This window comes from Mytilus edulis, chromosome 7 (assembly GCF_963676685.1).
Source record: "Mytilus edulis chromosome 7, xbMytEdul2.2, whole genome shotgun sequence".
In the NCBI taxonomy this organism is placed as follows: domain Eukaryota; kingdom Metazoa; phylum Mollusca; class Bivalvia; order Mytilida; family Mytilidae; genus Mytilus; species Mytilus edulis.
The window spans coordinates 455,420-482,776 of record NC_092350.1 but is presented as its reverse complement, the minus strand read 5'-3'; the positions used below and the strand labels follow the sequence as shown (position 1 = coordinate 482,776).

At 30.4% G+C, this 27,357-nt stretch overlaps 1 protein-coding gene and 1 long non-coding RNA gene across 5 annotated transcripts in view; one reads left to right on the top strand and one right to left on the bottom strand.

Moving 5' to 3' along the window:
• Nucleotides 1–20,937, bottom strand: part of LOC139529678 (tetraspanin-9-like) — a 41,467-nt gene extending 20,530 nt beyond the window's left edge. Inside the window, exons 1-6 of one of the 4 annotated variants that reach the window (XM_071325523.1) lie at nt 20,821–20,937; nt 17,788–17,888; nt 17,136–17,327; nt 10,280–10,354; nt 8,945–9,061; nt 8,265–8,405 (exon numbers count right to left, since the gene is read on the bottom strand). In XM_071325523.1, coding sequence (XP_071181624.1) covers nt 8,265–8,405; nt 8,945–9,061; nt 10,280–10,354; nt 17,136–17,327; nt 17,788–17,859 — 597 coding nt within the window. In that variant the 5' untranslated portion in view covers nt 17,860–17,888; nt 20,821–20,937. Of the gene's footprint in view, nt 1–8,264; nt 8,406–8,944; nt 9,062–10,279; nt 10,355–17,135; nt 17,328–17,787; nt 17,889–18,262; nt 18,282–20,820 lie in introns of those variants that run through there. The other 3 variants (XM_071325526.1, XM_071325525.1, XM_071325524.1) reach the window with 3 other exon arrangements.
• Nucleotides 20,938–20,962: 25 nt separating this feature from the next.
• On the top strand, nt 20,963–25,978 carry LOC139529680 (uncharacterized). The gene is made up of 3 exons (XR_011665870.1): nt 20,963–21,128; nt 25,107–25,216; nt 25,951–25,978. It is a non-coding gene; the product is annotated as an uncharacterized lncRNA (long non-coding RNA).
• The last annotated feature ends 1,379 nt before the right edge of the window (nt 25,979–27,357 follow it).

The following is a 27,357-nucleotide window of genomic DNA, read 5'->3' as shown; positions in this document are numbered from 1 at the left end:
CCTTACTGTCCTATAAAATACAATATTAATTATTTCTCCCTTACAGTCCTGTAAAATACAATATTAGTTATTTCTCCCTTACAGTCCTATAAAATACAATATTAATTATTTCTCCCTTACAGCCCTGTAAAATACAATATTAGTTATTTCTCCCTTACAGTCCTATAAAATACAATATTAATTATTTCTCCCTTACTGTCCTATAAAATACAATATTAATTATTTCTCCCTTACAGTCCTGTAAAATACAATATTAGTTATTTCTCCCTTACAGTCCTATAAAATACAATATTAATTATTTCTCCCTTACAGTCCTATAAAATACAATATTAGTTATTTCTCCCTTACAGTCCTATAAAATACAATATTAATTATTTCTCCCTTACAGTCCTATAAAATACAATATTAGTTATTTCTCCCTTACAGTCCTATAAAATACAATATTAATTATTTCTCCCTTACTGTCCTATAAAATACAATATTAGTTATTTCTCCCTTACAGCCCTTTAAAATACAATATTAATTATTTCTCCCTTACAGCCCTGTAAAATACAATATTAGTTATTTCTCCCTTACAGTCCTGTAAAATACAATATTAGTTATTTCTCCCTTACAGTCCTATAAAATACAATATTAATTATTTCTCCCTTACAGTCCTATAAAATACAATATTAGTTATTTCTCCCTTACAGTCCTATAAAATACAATATTAATTATTTCTCCCTTACAGTCCTATAAAATACAATATTAGTTATTTCTCCCTTACAGTCCTATAAAATACAATATTAGTTATTTCTCCCTTACTGTCCTATAAAATACAATATTAGTTATTTCTCCCTTACAGCCCTTTAAAATACAATATTAATTATTTCTCCCTTACAGCCCTGTAAAATACAATATTAGTTATTTCTCCCTTACAGTCCTGTAAAATACAATATTAATTATTTCTCCCTTACTGTCCTATAAAATACAATATTAGTTATTTCTCCCTTACAGCCCTTTAAAATACAATATTAATTATTTCTCCCTTACAGCCCTGTAAAATACAATATTAGTTATTTCTCCCTTACAGTCCTATAAAATACAATATTAATTATTTCTCCCTTACAGCCCTGTAAAATACAATATTAGTTATTTCTCCCTTACAGTCCTATAAAATACAATATTAATTATTTCTCCCTTACTGTCCTATAAAATACAATATTAATTATTTCTCCCTTACAGTCCTGTAAAATACAATATTAGTTATTTCTCCCTTACAGTCCTATAAAATACAATATTAATTATTTCTCCCTTACAGTCCTATAAAATACAATATTAGTTATTTCTCCCTTACAGTCCTATAAAATGCAATATTAATTATTTCTCCCTTACAGTCCTATAAAATACAATATTAGTTATTTCTCCCTTACAGTCCTATAAAATACAATATTAATTATTTCTCCCTTACAGCCCTTTAAAATACAATATTAATTATTTCTCCCTTACAGTCCTATAAAATACAATATTAATTATTTCTCCCTTACAGTCCTATAAAATACAATATTAATTATTTCTCCCTTACAGTCCTATAAAATACAATATTAATTATTTCTCCCTTACAGCCCTTTAAAATACAATATTAATTATTTCTCCCTTACAGTCCTATAAAATACAATATTAATTATTTCTCCCTTACAGTCCTATAAAATACAATATTAATTATTTCTCACATACATCAATATTAGTTATTTCTCCCTGACAGCCCTTTAAAATACAATATTAATTATTTCTCCCTTACAGCCCTTTAAAATACAATATTAGTTATTTCTCCCTTACAGTCCTATAAAATACAATATTAGTTATTTCTCCCTTACTGTCCTATAAAATACAATATTAATTATTTCTCCCTTACAGTCCTATAAAATACAATATTAATTATTTCTCACATACATCAATATTAGTTATTTCTCCCTGACAGCCCTTTAAAATACAATATTAATTATTTCTCCCTTACAGCCCTTTAAAATACAATATTAGTTATTTCTCCCTTACAGTCCTATAAAATACAATATTAGTTATTTCTCCCTTACAGTCCAATAAAATACAATATTAATTATTTCTCCCTGACAGCCCTGTAAAATACAATATTAGTTATTTCTCCCTTACAGTCCAATAAAATACAATATTAATTATTTCTCCCTGACAGCCCTGTAAAATACAATATTAGTTATTTCTCCCTGACAGCCCTATAAAATACAATATTAATTATTTCTCCCTTACAGTCCTATAAAATACAATATTAATTATTTCTCCCTTACAGTCCTATAAAATACAATATTAATTATTTCTCCCTGACAGCCCTGTAAAATACAATATTAGTTATTTCTCCCTTACAGTCCTATAAAATACAATATTAATTATTTCTCCCTTACTGTCCTATAAAATACAATATTAATTATTTCTCCCTTACAGTCCTATAAAATACAATATTAGTTATTACTCCCTTACAGTCCTGTAAAATACAATATTAGTTATTTCTCCCTTACAGCCCTGTAAAATACAATATTAGTTATTTCTCCCTTACAGTCCTATAAAATACAATATTAATTATTTCTCCCTTACAGCCCTTTAAAATACAATATTAATTATTTCTCCCTTACAGTCCTATAAAATACAATATTAGTTATTTCTCCCTTACAGTCCTATAAAATACAATATTAATTATTTCTCCCTTACTGTCCTATAAAATACAATATTAATTATTTCTCCCTGACAGCCCTTTAAAATACAATATTAATTATTTCTCCCTGACAGTCCTATAAAATACAATATTAGTTATTTCTCCCTTACAGTCCTGTAAAATACAATATTAGTTATTTCTCCCTTACAGCCCTGTAAAATACAATATTAGTTATTTCTCCCTGACAGCCCTTTAAAATACAATATTAATTATTTCTCCCTTACAGCCCTTTAAAATACAATATTAGTTATTTCTCCCTTACAGTCCTGTAAAATACAATATTAGTTATTTCTCCCTGACAGCCCTGTAAAATACAATATTAATTATTTCTCCCTTACAGTCCTATAAAATACAATATTAATTATTTCTCACATACATCAATATTAGTTATTTCTCCCTGACAGCCCTTTAAAATACAATATTAATTATTTCTCCCTTACAGCCCTTTAAAATACAATATTAGTTATTTCTCCCTTACAGTCCTATAAAATACAATATTAGTTATTTCTCCCTTACAGTCCAATAAAATACAATATTAATTATTTCTCCCTGACAGCCCTGTAAAATACAATATTAGTTATTTCTCCCTTACAGTCCTATAAAATACAATATTAATTATTTCTCCCTTACTGTCCTATAAAATACAATATTAATTATTTCTCCCTTACAGTCCTATAAAATACAATATTAGTTATTACTCCCTTACAGTCCTGTAAAATACAATATTAGTTATTTCTCCCTTACAGCCCTGTAAAATACAATATTAGTTATTTCTCCCTTACAGTCCTATAAAATACAATATTAATTATTTCTCCCTTACAGCCCTTTAAAATACAATATTAATTATTTCTCCCTTACAGTCCTATAAAATACAATATTAGTTATTTCTCCCTTACAGTCCTATAAAATACAATATTAATTATTTCTCCCTTACTGTCCTATAAAATACAATATTAATTATTTCTCCCTTACAGTCCTATAAAATACAATATTAGTTATTTCTCCCTTACAGTCCTGTAAAATACAATATTAGTTATTTCTCCCTTACAGCCCTGTAAAATACAATATTAATTATTTCTCCCTTACAGTCCTATAAAATACAATATTAATTATTTCTCCCTTACAGTCCTGTAAAATACAATATTAATTATTTCTCCCTTACAGCCCTTTAAAATACAATATTAATTATTTCCCCTTTAAAATACAATATTAATTATTTCTCCCTTACAGTCCTGTAAAATACAATATTAATTATTTCTCCCTTACAGTCCTGTAAAATACAATATCAGTTATTTCTCCCTTACAGTCCAATAAAATACAATATTAATTATTTCTCCCTTACAGTCCTATAAAATACAATATTAGTTATTTCTCCCTGACAGCCCTTTAAAATACAATATTAGTTATTTCTCCCTTACAGTCCAATAAAATACAATATTAATTATTTCTCCCTTACAGTCCTATAAAATACAATATTAATTATTTCTCCCTTACAGTCCTGTAAAATACAATATTAGTTATTTCTCCCTTACAGTCCTATAAAATACAATATTAGTTATTTCTCCCTTACAGCCCTGTAAAATACAATATTAGTTATTTCTCCCTTACAGTCCTGTAAAATACAATATTAGTTATTTCTCCCTTACAGTCCTATAAAATACAATATTAGTTATTTCTCCCTTACAGTCCTATAAAATACAATATTAATTATTTCTCCCTTACAGTCCTATAAAATACAATATTAGTTATTTCTCCCTTACAGTCCTGTAAAATACAATATAAGTTATTTCTCCCTTACAGTCCTATAAAATACAATATTAATTATTTCTCCCTTACAGTCCTATAAAATACAATATTAATTATTTCTCCCTTACAGTCCTATAAAATACAATATTAATTATTTCTCCCTTACAGTCCTGTAAAATACAATATTAGTTATTTCTCCCTTACAGTCCTGTAAAATACAATATTAATTATTTCTCCCTTACAGCCCTGTAAAATACAATATTAATTATTTCTTCCATACATCAATATTAATTACTTCTCCCTGACAGCCCTGTAAAATACAATATTAGTTATTTCTCCCTTACAGCCCTTTAAAATACAATATTAATTATTTCTCCCTTACAGCCCTTTAAAATACAATATTAATTATTTCTCCCTTACAGCCCTTTAAAATACAATATTAGTTATTTCTCCCTTACAGTCCTGTAAAATACAATATTAATTATTTCTCCCTTACAGCCCTTTAAAATACAATATTAGTTATTTCTCCCTTACAGTCCTATAAAATACAATATTAGTTATTTCTCCCTTACAGTCCTATAAAATACAATATTAATTATTTCTCCCTGACAGTCCTATAAAATACAATATTAATTATTTCTCCCTGACAGCCCTGTAAAATACAATATTAGTTATTTCTCCCTGACAGTCCTATAAAATACAATATTAGTTATTTCTCCCTTACAGTCCTATAAAATACAATATTAGTTATTTCTCCCTTACAGTCCTATAAAATACAATATTAGTTATTTCTCCCTTACAGTCCTATAAAATACAATATTAATTATTTCTCCCTTACAGTCCTATAAAATACAATATTAGTTATTTCTCCCTTACAGCCCTTTAAAATACAATATTAATTATTTCTCCCTTACAGCCCTGTAAAATACAATATTAGTTATTTCTCACATACAGCCCTTTAAAATACAATATTAATTATTTCTCCCTTACAGCCCTGTAAAATACAATATTAGTTATTTCTCCCTTACAGCCCTTTAAAATACAATATTAATTATTTCTCCCTTACAGCCCTGTAAAATACAATATTAGTTATTTCTCACATACAGCCCTTTAAAATACAATATTAATTATTTCTCCCTTACAGTCCTGTAAAATACAATATTAATTATTTCTCCCTTACAGTCCTATAAAATACAATATTAATTATTTCTCCCTTACAGTCCTATAAAATACAATATTAGTTATTTCTCCCTGACAGCCCTGTAAAATACAATATTAGTTATTTCTCCCTGACAGTCCAATAAAATACAATATTAGTTATTTCTCCCTTACAGCCCTGTAAAATACAATATTAATTATTTCTCCCTTACAGTCCTATAAAATACAATATTAATTATTTCTCCCTTACTGTCCTATAAAATACAATATTAATTATTTCTCCCTGACAGTCCTATAAAATACAATATTAGTTATTTCTCCCTGACAGCCCTGTAAAATACAATATTAGTTATTTCTCCCTGACAGTCCAATAAAATACAATATTAGTTATTTCTCCCTTACAGCCCTGTAAAATACAATATTAATTATTTCTCCCTTACAGTCCTATAAAATACAATATTAATTATTTCTCCCTTACTGTCCTATAAAACACAATATTAGTTATTTCTCCCTTACAGCCCTGTAAAATACAATATTAATTATTTCTCCCTTACAGTCCTATAAAATACAATATTAATTATTTCTCCCTTACTGTCCTATAAAACACAATATTAGTTATTTCTCCCTTACAGCCCTGTAAAATACAATATTAGTTATTTCTCCCTTACAGCCCTTTAAAATACAATATTAGTTATTTCTCCCTTACTGTCCTATAAAATACAATATTAGTTATTTCTCCCTTACAGCCCTGTAAAATACAATATTAATTATTTCTCCCTTACAGTCCTATAAAATACAATATTAATTATTTCTCCCTTACTGTCCTATAAAACACAATATTAGTTATTTCTCCCTTACAGCCCTGTAAAATACAATATTAATTATTTCTCCCTTACAGCCCTTTAAAATACAATATTAATTATTTCTCCCTTACTGTCCTATAAAATACAATATTAATTATTTCTCCCTTACAGTCCTGTAAAATACAATATTAGTTATTTCTCCCTTACAGTCCTATAAAATACAATATTAATTATTTCTCCCTTACAGCCCTGTAAAATACAATATTAGTTATTTCTCCCTTACAGTCCTATAAAATACAATATTAATTATTTCTCCCTTACTGTCCTATAAAATACAATATTAATTATTTCTCCCTTACAGTCCTATAAAATACAATATTAGTTATTTCTCCCTTACAGTCCTATAAAATACAATATTAATTATTTCTCCCTTACAGTCCTGTAAAATACAATATTAGTTATTTCTCCCTTACAGTCCTATAAAATACAATATTAATTATTTCTCCCTTACAGCCCTGTAAAATACAATATTAATTATTTCTCCCTTACAGTCCTATAAAATACAATATTAATTATTTCTCCCTTAAAGTCCTGTAAAATACAATATTAGTTATTTCTCCCTTACAGTCCTATAAAATACAATATTAATTATTTCTCCCTTACAGTCCTATAAAATACAATATTAATTATTTCTCACATACATCAATATTAGTTATTTCTCCCTGACAGCCCTTTAAAATACAATATTAATTATTTCTCCCTTACAGTCCTATAAAATACAATATTAATTATTTCTCCCTTACAGCCCTTTAAAATACAATATTAATTATTTCTCCCTTACAGCCCTTTAAAATACAATATTAATTATTTCTCCCTTACAGTCCTATAAAATACAATATTAATTATTTCTCCCTGACAGCCCTTTAAAATACAATATTACTTATTTCTCCCTTACAGCCCTTTAAAATACAATATTAGTTATTTCTCCTTTACAGTCCTATAAAATACAATATTAATTATTTCTCACATACATCAATATTAGTTATTTCTCCCTGACAAACCCTTTAAAATACAATATTAATTATTTCTCCCTTACAGTCCTATAAAATACAATATTAATTATTTCTCCCTGACAGCCCTTTAAAATACAATATTAATTATTTCTCCCTTACAGCCCTTTAAAATACAATATTAATTATTTCTGCCTTACAGTCCTATAAAATACAATATTAATTATTTCTCCCTGACAGCCCTTTAAAATACAATATTAATTATTTCTCCCATACAGTCCTATAAAATACAATATTAATTATTTCTCCCTTACAGTCCTATAAAATACAATATTAATTATTTCTCCCTGACAGCCCTTTAAAATACAATATTAATTATTTCTCCCTTACAGCCCTTTAAAATACAATATTAATTATTTCTCCCTTACAGTCCTATAAAATACAATATTAATTATTTCTCCCTGACAGCCCTATAAAATACAATATTAGTTATTTCTCCCTTACAGTCCTATAAAATACAATATTAATTATTTCTCCCTTACAGCCCTGTAAAATGTAATAATAATTGGAGATCTAAAGTGATAAAAATGAAATGAACATTGAGGACAATTAAAATTCATTTTCCTCCACCATAATAACAGACTTCCGGGTGTCCTAGCACTCCCTTTGTGTTGGGGTGGGGATTGTCCTTGTAAATATTGTTGTAAATACATTAGTGACATATCTCCATTAATCCCAAAAGAGAGCGTACACAGGTTTCACTGTACCCTCGCAGCTATCGAAGGGTGCTATGAATAACGGAGAAATCTATCAGTACATACTTACCCGGCGGAACCACACAGCAGTAGAAGATTTGCCACACTCCTCCCCTTCATGTAAACAGCAGGAATCGGTAACATAACTCTTCCCTGGCCATGCTGGATGGTTAAACCAGTCTGTGTAATTGTTTATACCACAACATTTCAGCTGCAATCAGAAATATATATTACCATCATGTGGTGCAGAGGTAAACTATTGACAACCATACATACATGATCACAGTGTTGTGACCATACATACATGATCATAGGGGTGTTACCATACATACATGGTCACAAAAAAGTATGTGGCTAAAAGAAAGCCTTTTTTTCAGAACAAAACTAATGACAATGCTAGAGTAAAATACTATGCTCTAAACCTTTCCATTTCTAGAATTCTTAATAAACTCTTAATCTTAAAAATTCTCTGTTAAGGGTAAAACTTAATGCCTCCTTAACTATGGTGAAGGTGGAGCATAAAAAAAGAGAAAAGATTAAACAAGAGTACACACTGTAAAATGTCTAGCCTGATATAATATAAAATAACTTGTCATGATGGAATTATGTTGAAGGTCTTATACTAAGGTTTTACTGCTAGTATTTCATAATCATGATCAATGATCCATTTAATGAGGTTAATGTCAAATGAATCTTGCAAGACAGACATGTATACTTTACACTGGATAAACAAATATTTTAATTACTTACGTCTTGTTGTATGTAATCTATAACATTATCTACACCTTCTCTTTTGTTTGATTGGATGTCAGGATTATGACTAAACTCTAAACTATACATTAATTCTTCCTTCACAAAAGACTGCAGCTGTAATACAAGAATATCTCCATCATATATTAACTCTTCATGCTCATAACAATTCATTCAAAGCTTATATCTAGGACTTAAAAAAATGAGAATTGGTGAAGGTTTCCTAAAGAAAAATTGCATCAAATTCTTCCTCCTATACATATGAAGCCAATTCTTTTCAAAATTTTACTACCTGTTTTGATTATAAAAAATCATATAAATAAGAAGGGACAGCTTTTTAAACTAAAACTATGATTAAAAGTCACTTTGATAAAAAAAAAAAAAAAAAAAAAAAAAAAAAAGCCTATTCAATTACTGATAAGGTAAATATTGCCATTTCAAATACAAATATCAAAATATATGGCTAATGAATGAATTCAAGATATTTCACAATTAATGATTAGAGTGTGTGTACAGGGTATACCCCAGCCACTATCCCCAGACATAAAGGTCTTGTTGTGGCAATTCACAATGCATATGGTTTAGGTGTGTGTACAGGGTATACCCCAGCCACAATCCCCAGACATAAAGGTCTTGTTGTGGCAATTCACAATCCATATGGGTTAGGTGTGGGAAAACAATCTATTTTATACAAGATTGGACCCAAATTCCTTTTAAAAATCAGATTCAATGGTTCACAAGTTACACATCGTCTTGGGTTAGAGCACCTGTGTACCTTACATCTAAACCCCAAAATGGGGAGTAATACTTTCTTTTTTGGACACATATCTATCCCATCAAATCAACTAGATTGACCCTTATGTCAGAGGTCACATGAATGTCAGGGAGATATATCATACACCATATGTTGTTAAAACACAATCGAACCAAATGGAAAATTTCAATTTCTTAAGAATAAAAAGTTTTGACACCATACAATATTTCATGACAACAAGAACCAAAAGAAAATAAATGGGGAATGTGTCCACGTGACACAGATGATGCCCCTGCTTGCATATAACATTATAAAGGGACATAACTCAAGAACGGTAAAAGTGATGCCACTTAAATTCATACTTAAATGAGGGACATAAAAGTGATGCCACCTAAATTCATACTTTAATGAGTTTTGTGGTAATAAACTGTATTAACATTGCATAAAAGTTTCATTTAACATTTAGTTTTACATTAACAGGTGTAAGTGTTCGAAATTTTGTCTGATATTACCATGGTTAAACAGTTACTTTTCTGATGAAATGTGGGCTAGCTTTTCTGTTTGTAAGTGTTGCACATTACCTGGGATTTCTTTGAGAATCCTATAGCAATAATAGTTATTTCTGCAGCAAATACCACAATATTAAACACAAAATACTGAAAATAAAATAGGAATACATTTTACGATATGTTTGAACATGTTGAATAAAAACACATTTTTCTTCTAGACATATTGCGCACACACACACACACACGTCTAATAGAATAGTAAATAATAATAACCAATTAGTAAAAGCCTCTTTTAAATCATGTAGATATGGAGTATATGTCAGTAGCTTTAACTCTTAAATCATGTAGATATGGAGTATATGTCGGTAGCTTTAACTCTTATATCATGTAGATATGGAGTATATGTCAGTAGCTTCAACTCTTAAATCATGTAGATATGGAGTATATGTCAGTAGCTTCAACTCTTAAATCATGTAGATATGGAGTATATGTCAGTAGCTTTAACTCTTAAATCATGTAGATATGGAGTATATGTCAGTAGCATTAACTCTTAAATCATGTAGATATGGAGTATATGTCAGTAGCTTTAACTCTTAAATCATGTAGATGTGGAGTATATGTCAGTAGCTTCAACTCTTAAATCATGTAGATGTGGAGTATATGTCGGTAGCTTCAACTCTTAAATCATGTAGATGTGGAGTATATGTCGGTAGCTTCAACTCTTAAATCATGTAGATATGGAGTATATGTCGGTAGCTTCAACTCTTAAATCATGTAGATATGGAGTATATGTCGGTAGCTTTAACTCTTAAATCATGTAAATATGGAGTATATGTCGGTAGCATTAACTCTTAAATCATGTAGATATGGAGTATATGTCGGTAGCTTTAACTCTTAAATCATGTAGATGTGGAGTATATGTCGGTAGCTTTAACTCTTATATCATGTAGATGTGGAGTATATGTCGGTAGCTTTAACTCTTAAATCATGTAGATGTGGAGTATATGTCGGTAGCTTTAACTCTTAAATCATGTAGATGTGGAGTATATGTCGGTAGCTTTAACTCTTAAATCATGTAGATGTGGAGTATATGTCGGTAGCATTAACTCTTAAATCATGTAGATGTGGAGTATATGTCGGTAGCTTTAACTCTTAAATCATGTAGATGTGGAGTATATGTCGGTAGCTTTAACTCTTATATCATGTAGATATGGAGTATATGTCGGTAGCTTTAACTCTTAAATCATGTAGATATGGAGTATATGTCGGTAGCTTTAACTCTTAAATCATGTAGATATGGAGTATATGTCGGTAGCTTTAACTCTTAAATCATGTAGATATGGAGTATATGTCGGTAGCTTTAACTCTTAAATCATGTAGATATGGAGTATATGTCAGTAGCATTAACTCTTAAATCATGTAGATATGGAGTATATGTCAGTAGCTTTAACTCTTAAATCATGTAGATATGGAGTATATGTCAGTAGCTTTAACTCTTAAATCATGTAGATATGGAGTATATGTCAGTAGCATTAACTCTTAAATCATGTAGATATGGAGTATATGTCAGTAGCTTTAACTCTTAAATCATGTAGATATGGAGTATATATGTCAGTAGCATTAACTCTTAAATCATGTAGATATGGAGTATATGTCAGTAGCTTTAACTCTTAAATCATGTAGATATGCTATTGTTTCAGAAAAAGGGAGAAGGTTTGGATCCATGAAAACGTTTAATCCCGCTGCAAATGTTTGCACCTGTCCTAAGTCAAGAATCTGATGTACAGTAGTTGTCGTTTGTTTATGTAATATATACGTGTTTCTCGTTTCTCGTTTTGTTTATATAGATTAGACCGTTGGTTTTCCCGTTTGAATGGTTTTACACTAGTAATTTTGGGGCCCTTTATAGCTTGTTGTTCGGTGTGAGCCAAGGCTCCGTGTTGAAGGCCGTACTTTAACCTATAATGGTTTACTTTTTAAATTGTTATTTGTATGGAGAGTTGTCTCATTGGCACTCACACCACATCTTCCTATATCTATATATGGAGTATATGTCAGTAGCTTTAACTCTTAAATCATGTAGATATGGAGTATATGTCAGTAGCATTAACTCTTAAATCGTGTAGATATGGAGTACATGTCAGTAGCTTTAACTCTTAAATGATGTAGATATGGAGTATATGTCAGTAGCTTTAACTCTTAAATCATGTAGATGTGGAGTATATGTCGGTAGCTTTAACTCTTAAATCATGTAGATATGAAGTATATGTCAGTAGCTTTAACTCTTAAATCATGTAGATATGGAGTATATGTCAGTAGCTTTAACTCTTATATCATGTAGATATGGAGTATAGGTCAATAGCTTTAACTCTTAAATCATGTAGATATGGAGTATATGTCAGTAGCTTTAACTCTTAAATCATGTAGATATGGAGTATATGTCAGTAGCTTTAACTCTTAAATCATGTAGATATGGAGTATATGTCGGTAGCTTTAAATCTTAATTCATGTAGATATGGAGTATATGTCAGTAGCTTTAACTCTTAAATCATGTAGATATGGAGTATATGTCAGTAGCTTTAACTCTTAAATCATGTAGATATGGAGTATATGTCAGTAGCTTTAACTCTTAAATCATGTAGATATGGAGTATATGTCAGTAGCTTTAACTCTTAAATCATGTAGATATGGAGTATATGTCAGTAGCTTTAACTCTTAAATCATGTAGATATGGAGTATATGTCAGTAGCTTTAACTCTTAAATCATGTAGATTTTTTTTTTTTACACTAGTAATTTTGGGGCCCTTTATAGCTTGTTGTTCGGTGTGAGCTAAGGCTCCGTGTTGAAGGCCGTACTTTAACCTATAATGGTTTACTTTTTAAATTGTTATTTGTATGGAGAGTTGTCTCATTGGCACTCACACCACATCTTCCTATATCTATGGAGTATATGTCAGTAGCTTTAACTCTTAAATCATGTAGATATGGAGTATATGTCAGTAGCATTAACTCTTAAATCATGTAGATATGGAGTATATGTCAGTAGCTTTAACTCTTAAATCATATAGATTAGATATGGAGTATATGTCAGTAGCTTTAACTCTTAAATCATGTAGATATGGAGTATATGTCAGTAGCTTTAACTCTTAAATCATGTAGATATGGAGTATATGTCAGTAGCTTTAACTCTTAAATCATATAGATTAGATATGGAGTATGTCAGTAGCATTAACTCTTAAATCATGTAGATATGGAGTATATATCAGTAGCATTAACTCTTAAATCATGTAGATATGTAGTATATGTCGGTACCTTTAACTCTTAAATCATGTAGATATGGAGCATATGTCAGTAGCTTTAACTCTTAAATCATGTAGATATGGAGTATATGTCAGTAGCTTTAACTCTTAAATCATGTAGATATGTAGTTTATGTCAGTAGCTTTAACTCTTAAATCATATAGATATGGAGTATATGTCAGTAGCTTTAACTCTTAAATCATGTAGATATGGAGTACATGTCAGTAGCATTAACTCTTAAATCATGTAGATATGGAGTATATGTCAGAAGCTTTAACTCTTAAATCATATAGATTAGATATGGAGTATATGTCAGTAGCTTTAACTTTTGAATCATGTAGATATGGAGTATATGTCAGTAGCTTTAACTCTTAAATCATGTAGATATGGAGTATATGTCAGTAGCATTAACTCTTAAATCATGTAGATATGTAGTATATGTCGGTACCTTTAACTCTTAAATCATGTAGATATGGAGCATATGTCAGTAGCTTTAACTCTTAAATCATGTAGATATGGAGTATATGTCAGTAGCTTTAACTCTTAAATCATGTAGATATGGAGTATATGTCAGTAGCTTTAACTCTTAAATCATGTAGATATGGAGTATATGTCAGTAGCATTAACTCTTAAATCATGTAGATATGGAGTATATGTCAGTAGCTTTAACTCTTAAATCATGTAGATATGGCATATATGTCGGTAGCTTTAACTCTTAAATCATATAGATTAGATATGGAGTATATGTCAGTAGCTTTAACTCTTAAATCATATAGATATGGAGTATATGTCAGTAGCTTTAACTCTTAAATCATGTAGATATGTAGTATATGTCAGTAGCTTCAACTCTTAAATCATGTAGATATGGAGTATATGTCAGTAGCTTTAACTCTTAAATCATGTAGATATGGAGTATATGTCAGTAGCTTTAACTCTTAAATCATGTAGATATTGAGTATATGTCAGTAGCTTTAACTCTTAAATCATGTAGATATGGAGTATATGTCAGTAGCTTTAACTCTTAAATCATGTAGATATGGAGTATATGTCAGTAGCTTTAACTCTTAAATCATGTAGATATGGAGTATATGTCGGTAGCTTTAACTCTTAAATCATGTAGATATGGAGTATATGTCAGTAGCATTAACTCTTAAATCATGTAGATATGGAGTATATGTCAGTAGCTTTAACTCTTAAATCATGTAGATATGGCATATATGTCGGTAGCTTTAACTCTTAAATCATATAGATATGGAGTACATGTCAGTAGCATTAACTCTTAAATCATGTAGATATGGAGTATATGTCAGTAGCTTTAACTCTTAAATCATGTAGATATGGAGTATATGTCAGTAGCTTTAACTCTTAAATCATGTAGATATGGAGTATATGTCAGTAGCTTTAACTCTTAAATCATGTAGATATGTAGTATATGTCAGTAGCTTTAACTCTTAAATCATGTAGATATGGAGTATATGTCAGTAGCTTTAACTCTTAAATCATGTAGATATGTAGTATATGTCAGTAGCTTTAACTCTTAAATCATGTAGATATGGAGTATATGTCAGTAGCTTTAACTCTTAAATCATGTAGATATGGAGTATATGTCAGTAGCTTTAACTCTTAAATCATGTAGATATGGAGTATATGTCAGTAGCTTTAACTCTTAAATCATGTAGATATGGAGTATATGTCAGTAGCTTTAACTCTTAAATCATGTAGATATGGAGTATATGTCAGTAGCTTTAATTCTTAAATCATGTAGATATGTAGTATATGTCAGTTGCTTTAACTCTTAAATCATGTAGATATGGAGTACATGTCAGTAGCTTTAACTCTTAAATCATGTAGATATGGAGTATATGTCAGTAGCTTTAACTCTTAATTCATGTAGATATGGAGTATATGTCAGTAGCTTTAACTCTTAAATCATGTAGATATGGCATATATGTCGGTAGCTTTAACTCTTAAATCATATAGATTAGATATGGAGTATATGTCAGTAGCTTTAACTCTTAAATCATATAGATATGGAGTATATGTCAGTAGCTTTAACTCTTAAATCATGTAGATATGGAGTATATGTCAGTAGCTTTAACTCTTAAATCATGTAGATATGGAGTATATGTCAGTAGCTTTAACTCTTAAATCATGTAGTTATGGAGTATATGTCAGTAGCTTTAACTCTTAAATCATGTAGATATGGAGTACATGTCAGTAGCTTTAACTCTTAAATCATGTAGATATGGAGTATATGTCAGTAGCTTTAACACATTCTTGATGTATTCTATTTCTTTAGTTTACACATTTATTTTAGCTACCACAATGTACTAATTTCAATAGTGCAAAATTCAAAATTAGCGTGAGTTTCAGTTCTTTGATTAATGCTGTACAGTGAATTCGAGCTGCTCATTTCCATTCAAATTCTATTGAGTTGCCTAAACGCTAATATGTTTCTCAGATATTGTATATCATTCATAGCATGAAAGAAGGGAATTTTTATTTGTACCATTTTTTGGTGACAGGTCTGAAAGACTAAACAAGAAATCAATTTGTTTAGTGGTTTATTCTTTTTGACAAATAAGTGATATGCAGTTCTGTTCAGACACTTTTGTTGCAGTTTTATCTAATTAACTTATTTGTCCTACTGTTTAATGTATGCTGCAACCATGATGAAACTGTTAACATTTCTGGACCCAGACAAACCAGTACCTTGTTTCCCTACCTTATTCTGTTGCTTAATAAATAAATATGACAAATTTCATTTAACCAAACATTTTAAAAATAAAAATGAAGAAATCATTGACCATGAAATTCATAAAAATAATCATATTTGATTATGTGTAGGCAAATGTTTTTTTTATTGAGTTTGAATAAGCATTTTAATACAGTAAAAACAAAACTGATTTTAGTAAGTATAAAAAAGAAGATGTGGTATGATTGCCAATGAGACAACTGTCCACAAGAGACCAAAATGACACAGACATTAACAACTATAGGTCACTGTATGGCCTTCAACAATGAGCAAATCCCATACCACATAGTCAGCTTTAAAAGGCCCTGATATAAAAGGCATTAATCATAGTAATTTTAAATATTTTTCAACATAAAACTAAAAAGTCCAGGATACAAACCAAATGAGTATAGACTGACAGGCTTACAAGACTGTGTCTCATGTGCAGTCTGCTGAGACTTTGGAATTGATCAAAACTAGAAACTAAATTCTGTCAATGTCTGTGACATTACTAGATTCAGTTCTTCTCAACTTATATTTTTAAAAGCACTTCAAATTCTGTTCTATTGTTTTATTCATTTTGCTCTTTGAATCAACTTAAAATCCCAAAAAGGTTAACATCTACGTTGGTTTGTTTTTTGGACAAGTAACGATTCCATTCAAATAAGTAAGTTTTGGTATGTACATTTTGTACTTGTCCTATTGGACACATTGAAAAAACGTTTTTGATGAGGCCTGTGCAGTCTCAATCTCTATCAGACAAAATCTTAAAATATCACTTTAGACCAAGGTCACAAATAATTGTAATGGATTGCTGTCTCATTCACAGTATAATTTTACATGATTTTCCTATGAATACCTTCACAAATTAATTGTTTATAATCAAGATACTTACTACAACCATACAAAGACGACTCTCCATGATACCACCAACTAGGCCACAAAATCCTATAATAAGTGCCACAACACCTGTTATACATATTATTGCTGTGGCACCAAACACATAGTGGCTGGGTAGCAGATTTATGTAGGGTCCTGTGTTAACCTGCATCCAAATACCAACAGAAAATAGTCCACAACCAATCAACTGTAAATAGTTAAAAAGAATCTGCTCATATGGGTAAAATATATTCATGATAATAACTACCGGTAATTGAAATAATTAACATAAAATTTCCATTCTGAAATTTGGTCGGAATCAAAATTGAACAACACTTTTTTTTATACATTTTCTCATCAACCTATTGGGATCACATGTACTTCATCCAGCTCCTGTATTATCTTACAATTTCTAGGGTTTTACTTATCATGACAATTAAGGCTATTAAAACCATAAAATTTAAAGTTAAGAACATATGTATTATGTGAGATCATTGAAGATGATACATGTATATATATCTATATTTATACTTTTAAATTAATTAAAACCTACATGTACCCGTATAAGAACATTGAAGATAATAAATATGTACGTTAATCAAAACCTATCAATATAATACATGTAATAAGATTGAAGATAATAAATATGTACAGTAATCAAAACCTACCCATATAATAACATTGAAGATAATAAATATGTACTTTAAAGTACAGAATGCTGAAGTTTTCATGCTCCCCATATCTTTAGTGATGTATCATATCTGTAAATCTGAAAAACAATGATTGAAGTAGAACAATATACATGATACCGTGCTAATATTTTACATTTAATCATTTTCAAGTGCAAATAAAATATGTTTTCTTCAAGTAGAATAATATACATAATATAGTGCTAATAATTTACATTTAATTCAATTGCTTAATGGACAAGCCCTGTACAATGTACATGTAAGGTATTATAAGGTATAATTGGCAACCAGTGTCAAATGCTTTGACAAACAAACAATGCGACAGAACAAACAAAAATCACCCTTTTTCTGTCACACTTTCGAACAGGGTCAAACAAGAAAAAGGCAAACATGACAAACTTGTGGTGATCATGGACTAAGGTTTATTGCTACAATTCTAAAGAAAACAGAATACCTGTAAAGTTGTTTTTTTCAAAAGGAAGATCTAAAGTGCACAGCTTGTGTTTAATGATGGGGATTTTTGGCTTTCTACAAGAAAATTATTGTATCATTAACAACATTCCCATTGTTAAGCCATAATCTGCAAGCCATATACATGATATATAAATGTAAAACCAAGAATCAATATCAAGAAATTTAATGCTTTGACATCTAGGCATTAATCATGTTAATTAACAGGTTGGGGACAACCCGCCAAATGGGGAACTATTCCCCAAATGAGTAACAATCCCACATTTGAGTAATCATTTCATAGTGCTAAAAACTAGAGTACAGAAATACTTGCATGTGAGCACATGGAAAAATTTTGAAGCATGGCTGATCCTGGTTATATAAAATTTTTATTTATAAAAAAAATTATTAGTTATTTTACAAATAACAAACATATGTTATTACAGATTTATTAAATTTGAGGAATAAAGAGTAGACAACTCATGAAAGTGTCTGTAATAACACATGCAAGTAATTTCCTGTAATAAACCTATAGAGTTATATTCCTGACTGATCATACATTTTGTAGATACATAAAGATACGCTTGGGTTTAAATAAATAGTGGTAAACGCTTTGAATATAGAAATTGACGAATGCGCTTTTGGCATACCAATTCCCACTTAACCTGATACGAACCAATAAACCATGTTACAAAAACACACCATCAATTTTAAATATTTCCATGTGTTCAAATGAATTTCAAGAATTTATACCATAAGGCCGAGAAAAAAAAGATCAATGTTTCCGGTAACCCGACCGACCCTGTTTTTTAGCCCCGACCCTAACTTTTTTATTGGATCTTCAAAAAAAAAAAAAATTGTATCAACCGACCCCGTTTTTGACACAGGCTTCTGATAGATGACATAATATTTTTTCTCTCTTGCTTCTACTTGCATAGAAAGCCAGTAAAACATTTTATTAATGTCAAAAGGTATTCCAAATAGGTTAAAATCCAAGAAATTTGCACAGCAGGTGCTTCAAAAACATTGCAAATGGCACACTGCCGGTTTTTTAAACTAATTACGGATCCGGACTTGGTAAAACCATGATAATTTTCCGGATTTCATTTACGATGTCAAAAAAAAAAAAAAAGAATTCCGACCTACCGACCCTATTTTTCAGAATGATGTTACCGGAAACACATATCTTTTTTTTTTAGGCCTAAGCATAAGTTTATCAAATTTTAATATCCCTAATGTTAATAGTTTTGCTAAAAGTAGGTAGAACCAACTCAAGGTGGATGGACTCTATATCGGCAAAGGAACTCTGAAGGTGGGTCTCTGAACGAACAGCCCTAGGGCTAGGGTGACCAAAAATTCAGTGCGATTAAATCAGGACAACGGACCCAGGGCGAACACGAACCCTGTGCTAATTAGTGATGATGAGATTCATTGTTTGTTATATATATATGCCAATGACTTGGTACTATTGTCAAGTAGTCCAGAAGGACTACAATGTAGTCTTGACACTCTAGCTCAGTTCTGTACAGATTAATGGAAGCTGGAAGTAAATTCTACAAAATCAAAAGTCCTAACATTTAATTCTAGCAGCAAATCATTTCTTTTTTACTATCAACAAATATTGTATTGAGACAGTCGATAAATATTGTTACCTTGTGATAAAAATGTAACTTTAAAATGCAATTGTAAATTTAACCTTGCCTCCAATTTATTGATGGAAAAGGCTAGAAAAGCTCTATTCAAAATAAAGAAATCTCTTAGTCTTAACAATTCATGTAGACTTTTAGAAAAACTTTTTGATACAATGGTACTTCTAATTTTATTATATGGAAGTGAAGTTTGGGGTATTGAACATGTTGAATCAATTCAAAAAATACTGAGAATGAACCATATGAAAAGTTTCATATAAAATTTATGAAAGAAATTCTTGGGGTTCACTGTAAAACTTCCAACCATGCATGTCGCCGTGAGTTTGGTAGACTCCCCCTAAAAGCTAAAATTTTGTTGTCTTCCATGAAATTTTTAGATCATTTAATCTCATCTAACAAGATCTTAGCTCATGACATATTTATTCAAACAAGAGAAAATAACCTATGGCTATGGACAAGTAATATGAAGAAATGTATCCAAAATCTGGGTTTCTCGTATTTAACATCTTTTAAAATCAATATAGTTTATTCATATTTTAATATAGGGCCGTATCGACGTGGGACGGATCAACCTTGGCCGGATCGACTTGGGGCCAGAATTGACTTGGGGCCAGAACGACCGGATACCGGCCGTTGGCAATTATTGTAATTGAGTTTGTGCCAATAAAATATTTGTATTTGTAATCAGGGTAAATCCAATAACGGCACCTAGGCAGTAACAAAAATGAACAATATATCTATCATAAAAAAATGACAGCCTTAAATAAATAAAGATAATGTCTGATTAATAATGACTTTTATGTCACGAATCTCACATAAATTTAATGTTTATCAATTACGATAAATTGGTCAATCTGATCATAGTATCTAAATATTTTTAAATCTAATTGTGTGTTTAGTAAGTTATGCTTACATATAATTTGATAAATTCATGATAATTTACAATAAATTAGAGAGACTGGATTTTGTTCATACGCCTCCATTTTGCTTGAGGTCAAGGGTCAATTCAACGGTGAGTAATAACCGAAACAAACTCGAATTTTATTCCGGGTCTAGAAAGATTGTAAGACCCTTAACGATTGGAGGAAATAAATCTCAACAACCAACCATAAAGGAGCTATTATAGACAAATACACTACCACGTCAACATGGTCGACAGCTGATGTTCGCTGAGAACTTCAAATACAGTTTGCACCTCACATCTTAAGAGAAGGTGTAAAGGTTAAGAAAAAAGACAATTCAAATATGGTACAAAATCTCTTTATGGAAAGACGGACACCATTAAACATAAATTGATCTCAGGTGTAAACTATTGCCAATAGTACAGTAGAAATTTAATTTCTAGTCAAATCGACACCCGGTTAAATCGGCACCGGGTATAGTCATTTCGGCACTCATGATAAATGTCTTAAATATGGACTTATTAACAATTGTTGGGGGTTTCTATATATTTCCCCCGTTAAACAGGTTACCCGTAACCCCTGTATGGTGATTATACCTGTATAGAGGGATAATCCTTCTATAGAGGGGTATTTTTGTTTGCACTGGATTTCTTCTTCTTCTTTAGGTTTCTAGCGATCCTTCAATTATTGAAGATTATTCGCCGGGCGTCGACTATAAAATTTATAATTTACACTAATTTAGCAACAAAAAATCAAAAATAACAAAATCAAAAAATCAACATAACGTATGTACATTTGAAAAAATAAATTGTGATAAAACTATATACATTTGATAACAGAATAGTTAGGGATAGAAAATGGGGATGAGAGCAGATTCTGAGATCATACTCTTGAATCCCTCTACTGTACTGCATGATACTATTTGTTGTGGCAGATGATTCCAATTTATAACTGTTCGAGGATAAAATGAATATTTATAACTGTCTTTAGATGTTTGTATTTGCCTAAATGAGTGTGGATTGCTATGTCTGGTTCTATTGTCAAGTGGGATCAAAAGATTATGTGTAGGAACTGCAACAATTTCATGAATAATTTTGTAAAAGAAAACAAGTCTGTATCGTAAACGCCTAATTTCGAGTGGGTACCAATTTAGGTCTGTCATCATTTCAGTAACTGAGCTGGTGTTATGGAAGCGGTTGCATGAGAAGCGTGCTGCTCTTCTCTGAACCTTTTCAATTTGTAGAGTTTGTTGTTTTTGATGTGGGTCCCAAATTGTTGAGCAGTACTCTAATTTTGGTCGGACAAGAGCTTTATATGCATGAGCTTTAACTTTCGGTGATGCTATTTTTAGGTTTCTACGAATAAATCCAAGGGACTGGTTTGCTTTTGATGTCATGTTATCTATATGTTTGTCCCATTTTAAATTTGATTGAAGAGTTAGGCCTAAATATTTTGTAGAGTCAACTTTTTCTAAAGAGTGATTGTGTAATTTATAGGTAAAGTCTAAAGGTTTGCGTTTTTGGGTTACACTGAGAATGTTGCACTTATCAGGGTGAAAATGCATGAGCCAGTCCTGCTCCCACCTGCCGGCCGCTTCTAAGTCAGACTGTAATTTAAATGTGTCATCTGTTTTTTTAATTTCCCTATAAATAATGCTGTCATCTGCAAACAATCTTAATGTACTGTGTTCAATATATTCTGCCAAATCATTAATGAAGATTAAAAATAAAATTGGACCAAGCACTGTGCCTTGAGGTACCCCAGATGTTACAGGAATTTTATTTGATGTTTCACCTTCAAGGACTACTGTTTGTGTTCTGTTTGTTAAGAAATCTTGAATCCAATAATATGCATTACAATTTATACCATAGAAACCAATTTTATACATGAGGTGGTGGTGTGAAACTTTATCAAATGCTTTTGCAAAATCCATTATTATGATGTCTATTTGGATGTTTTTATTATTTGAATTTGCAAGATCTTGAATAAATGATATTAGCTGAGTTTCACAGGAGCGGGAGGATCGAAAACCATGTTGTAATTCATATAGTATTTTATTTTTTTCCAGATGTTTCATAATGCTACTAGCTACAACATGTTCTAATAGTTTGCAGCAGATGCAAGTCAATGATATTGGGCGATAGTTTATGGGATCGTGTTTGTCGCCTTTTTTAAATGCTGGACATACACTTGCGTGACGCCAGTCATCTGGGATCTTTCCAGAGTTCAGTGATGTTTGAAATATGATGGATAAGATGGGAGAGATAGATGATTTACACTCTTTTAAAATTTTACCATGGATATGATCAGGCCCAGCAGCTTTGTTGATGTTGATATTATTTAGGAGTTTTTCTATGCCTTGTTTTTGTATCTTGATATCAGGCATCTGTGGATGTTTACTGACGCCCTTGTCTGGTATTGGGTCATCTGTTACAGGTGTAAATGCTTTTTCGAACTGTTCATTTAAAATATTAGCTTTTGCTTTCGAGTCAGATGTTAGTGAGCCCTCTTTTCGGAGTGGTGGTATGTTAGAGCTTTCAGACTTTTGTGTTTTTATGTAACTGAACAGATTTTTTGGGAAGCTCTTTGATATAGTTGTAGGGTTTTCATCAACTGGTATCCCACATATCATATTTTCAATATAATTCCAATAAGATGTTCTTTGTTGTTTTTGTATATCATGTTTCAATTTTTTAAGTTGGTCTAGTTTCCCTTTGCCTTTCAATTTGTACTTTTGATATTTTTTCTTGTACTTTTTCATTTGCCGTCTAATACTGTCTGTTATCCAAGGTAAATTTTTACTATTTCTCATCATTTTCTGTGGTATGTTCTCAGTGATAGTGTTTTGTAATGAGTTTTTGAATATTAACCAAAGTGTGTTTGTATCTTCACTATCTTTTTTATGTATGATCTTTTGATATATTTTGTCTATATCCTCTTTTATTTTTTGCCAATTTGCATTTTTATATTTATATACTTTCCGTGGCTTGGTTTGGCATCTTTTTAGTGATAGTAAACATTCTAAATATACAATATCATGGTCTGCCTCCCCTAGTGGTGGTATGGTTTCAGTTTTTTCAATGATGGCTGGATAATTTGTTAACACAAGATCTAAAATTTTATCATTTCGAGTTGGTATGTTTACAACTTGTGCTAACGAGTGGTCATTTATCATATCTAAAAATTGTTGATGTTGTTTTTGGTTTGGTTTTCCAGGGATGACACTTGTTGTTTCCCAATTGATGTTTCCTAAATTAAAGTCCCCACCAATAATTATGGCTGACTTTGATTTAAAGCAAATTAGGTCAGAATGGCATTGTCTAGTTATATTGGCTATAATCTCTAGCATTATATATGCATCAACATATGCACTTTGCTAAAAATTGGGATAACCAGTTTTCTGCTAAAGTGACAAAACTTGCAACCTATTGTATACCTATCTGAACACCTGATCAACAACCAAAGGAATAGTTGACCTTTAAATTTCATGTTAAATCTAACAATAGAAATTCTGTTCAGTGAGGCATAAGTGAGTAGAATTTACTTGATCATCACACCTTTCAATCATGGTGAACAATAGATTTTATATTTAGTCAGATAAGCAGCAAACTGGGCATGTGCATATTAAATTAAGTACATCAATTGGTGCATCAACTGTTCCAGGTTACTGCCATAATAAGTAGAAAATGCCATTCTGCCCTATTTTGATTTAAATCCAGTCTAAACAAAAATACCCCTATAATTTTATCCTTCTATAGAAGGATTATCCCTCTATACAGGTATAATCACCCTATAGAGGGTTTGTTCCCAACCTGTTAAATCACATCAATGAAATCTTTCTGACTGCAATCTGATATACATGTAAGTTTAGAGGTTCAGCATAAGACATTTTAGCTTTACAAACATCAGCTCTCAAGAGCTTTGAAAACCGACAGAACAACCAGTGAAATGAAACATACATATGAAGTCATGAACATGCAATGAACAACTAAATTAAACATATAAAGCAAGAGTTCATATCAGTTGAGTTGAGCATGAGTTGATCTTAATCTAAACATAATTTATTGTTTTCTAATATAAATGTCAATGAAAGGTTTATACTTTATATAAAGAGTATACTTTATATAAAGAGTATACTTTATATAAAGAGTATATATTTATATATGATTTTAGAGAAACAGGGGTGACTTGGGTTATGCTGTACAATACTTATAAATATGTGTATGAATTTGCATATGATGTATCCAAAGCTTTTATTCAGATTTATGTATTAACTTTATTATGTTTTATTTTGTAGTCTGCACTGTTCAACTTTCAAAGTCTCCTTACAGTAGTATTACTTCTTATCTGTACCTGTGCATACATAAGATCAATAGCACCAAGAATATTGGACAAAAATAAAACTGGGTAAGTCAACAAGTTGTACTTTCTTTGCAAAACAGAAATAGACAGGGATAATATCTACATGTCACATGCATGTAGAGATAACATATGTCTTAAAATTGTGATCAAAATATACACCAAATTATTTCTATTTAAATGAATTAATGTTCTGATGCTTAACTTAATGCAATTTTCTTTTAAAGAGATCATATCCATTGTGATAGAGTTTTATTTATAATTTGGCTACAAATGTATTGAATTGGTAACTGATCTAGTTCAATGAGTAATCTTAAAAATTGGACTTATCTTCCTTTGCCCACAATTGTAGTTGAATTAGCTACAACCAATTCTTTGTACACTGCAATGTTTATAATTAGTTTTACTTCCCACTGATAATTTGAAGCAATCTTTACCTTCAGCATGTTAAGTGCTTACAAGCACTTTGATTTTTATTTGTAGATAATCAAACCTCTTCACTATTGAAATTTTGTGCATTTGAATTGCATGTACATGTACACTTGTATACATGTACTGTGACTTTGTTGTACAGTTTGTGTCTGAATTTATTCATCAAATTTTCAAAAAAAAATCTGTGTCATGAAGACGACTTAGCGCCGGAACTATAACTCTTTTGACCTTCTGCTATTTTTAAAATTATTTGCAGACCATATATATATCAAAGTATCCCATATTTTTCATGTGGTACATGCAATAGCTACAGTGTGAAAGTTAGTTTTTATGAATTTTTTTTATTTCAGAGTTTTAGGTATCTTTTGGAAATGTGCAAGAATAGGTAAGAACTTCTGTATATTAACAAGTCAAATTAAACCCCTTTTTTCATATTAAAAGGTGGAATTAAAGGTTCAAAAGTTGTAATATGGCACTTAGCTCAGAGTTTTACTTTATCATTTTAATATTTTGTATTTGACACTGGTTTTGTTGTAATAGTTTATTTGAAAAAAGGGGTGAAAGATACCAAACAGAGAATCTCAAAAGTTTAAGACTTTGATAGACCTACGAAATCATGGAAAAATGAAATACATGTATGAGGAATAGACAATAAAAGTGTACTTATAAAAAATAAAAACTGAACAACACTAATCCAACCAAAATCTAGTATAATTTCTCCAGAAGAGTGAGCTTATCCACATGTGGCACCTGTTGTGTTGATGAGCTCATTGTTAGTACAATTTGGAAATGCAAATTAAAAAAACCTGTATAAAAAGAAATTAAAACAGAAACCAAATATGTAAGTCACTAGATCCATAATGAATATTCTAAATTTTTGAAGACCTTGCGCAAATACATTTGTACTTAACATCTTTGCACAATTAGTTCTTTGTTGATTTAATAAGATGTAAGACATTTGGTTTTTGCACTATAACTTTAGTATAAGTAAATAGAAATCTATGAAATTTAAACACATGATTTATGACCATAAAAGGAAGGTTGGGATTGATGTTAGGAGTGTTGGTCCCAACAGTTTAGGAATTAGGGGCCAAAAGGGTCCAAAATTAAACTTTGTTTGATTTCTGTTAGACATCAAAAAATGAATTATTGGGGTTCTTTGATATGCCAAATGGACCGTGTATTTAGATTCTTAATTTTTGGTCCTGTTTTCAAATTGGTCTACATCAAGGTCCAAAGGGTCCAAAATTAAAGTTAGTTTGATTTTAACAAAAATTGAATTCTTGGGGTTCTTTGATATGCTGAATCTGAACATGTACTTAGATTTTTATACGACAGCAAAAATTTTGAGGAGATTGAAGATGTTACTGTAAAGGAGAGGATTATAAAAATGGCCCATTTATGGGCATTATGTTTTCTGAACTGTGCGTCCGTCTGTCTGTCCGTCTGTCTGTCTGTGAGTCCGCCTGTCTGTCCGTCTGTCACGCATCAGGTTAAAGTTTTGGTTGAGGTAGTTTTTGAAAAGATTGGAACTTTCTTAAGGCACTGGCCTCCCTTACAACATGACAGGTTAGCTACAAAATGTTTTCACACTGAAATATAGTTCCCTATAGGTCTCGTGTATGTGCACATAATACAGATATATAAACTGTGAAAAAATTAGGTATATTTTTTGAGCAGGTTGTTCAAGAATGTATGTCATTAAGGAGTTGATGTGTACTTGATGTAATAATTTTGATTAAGTAATTGAGTACAAT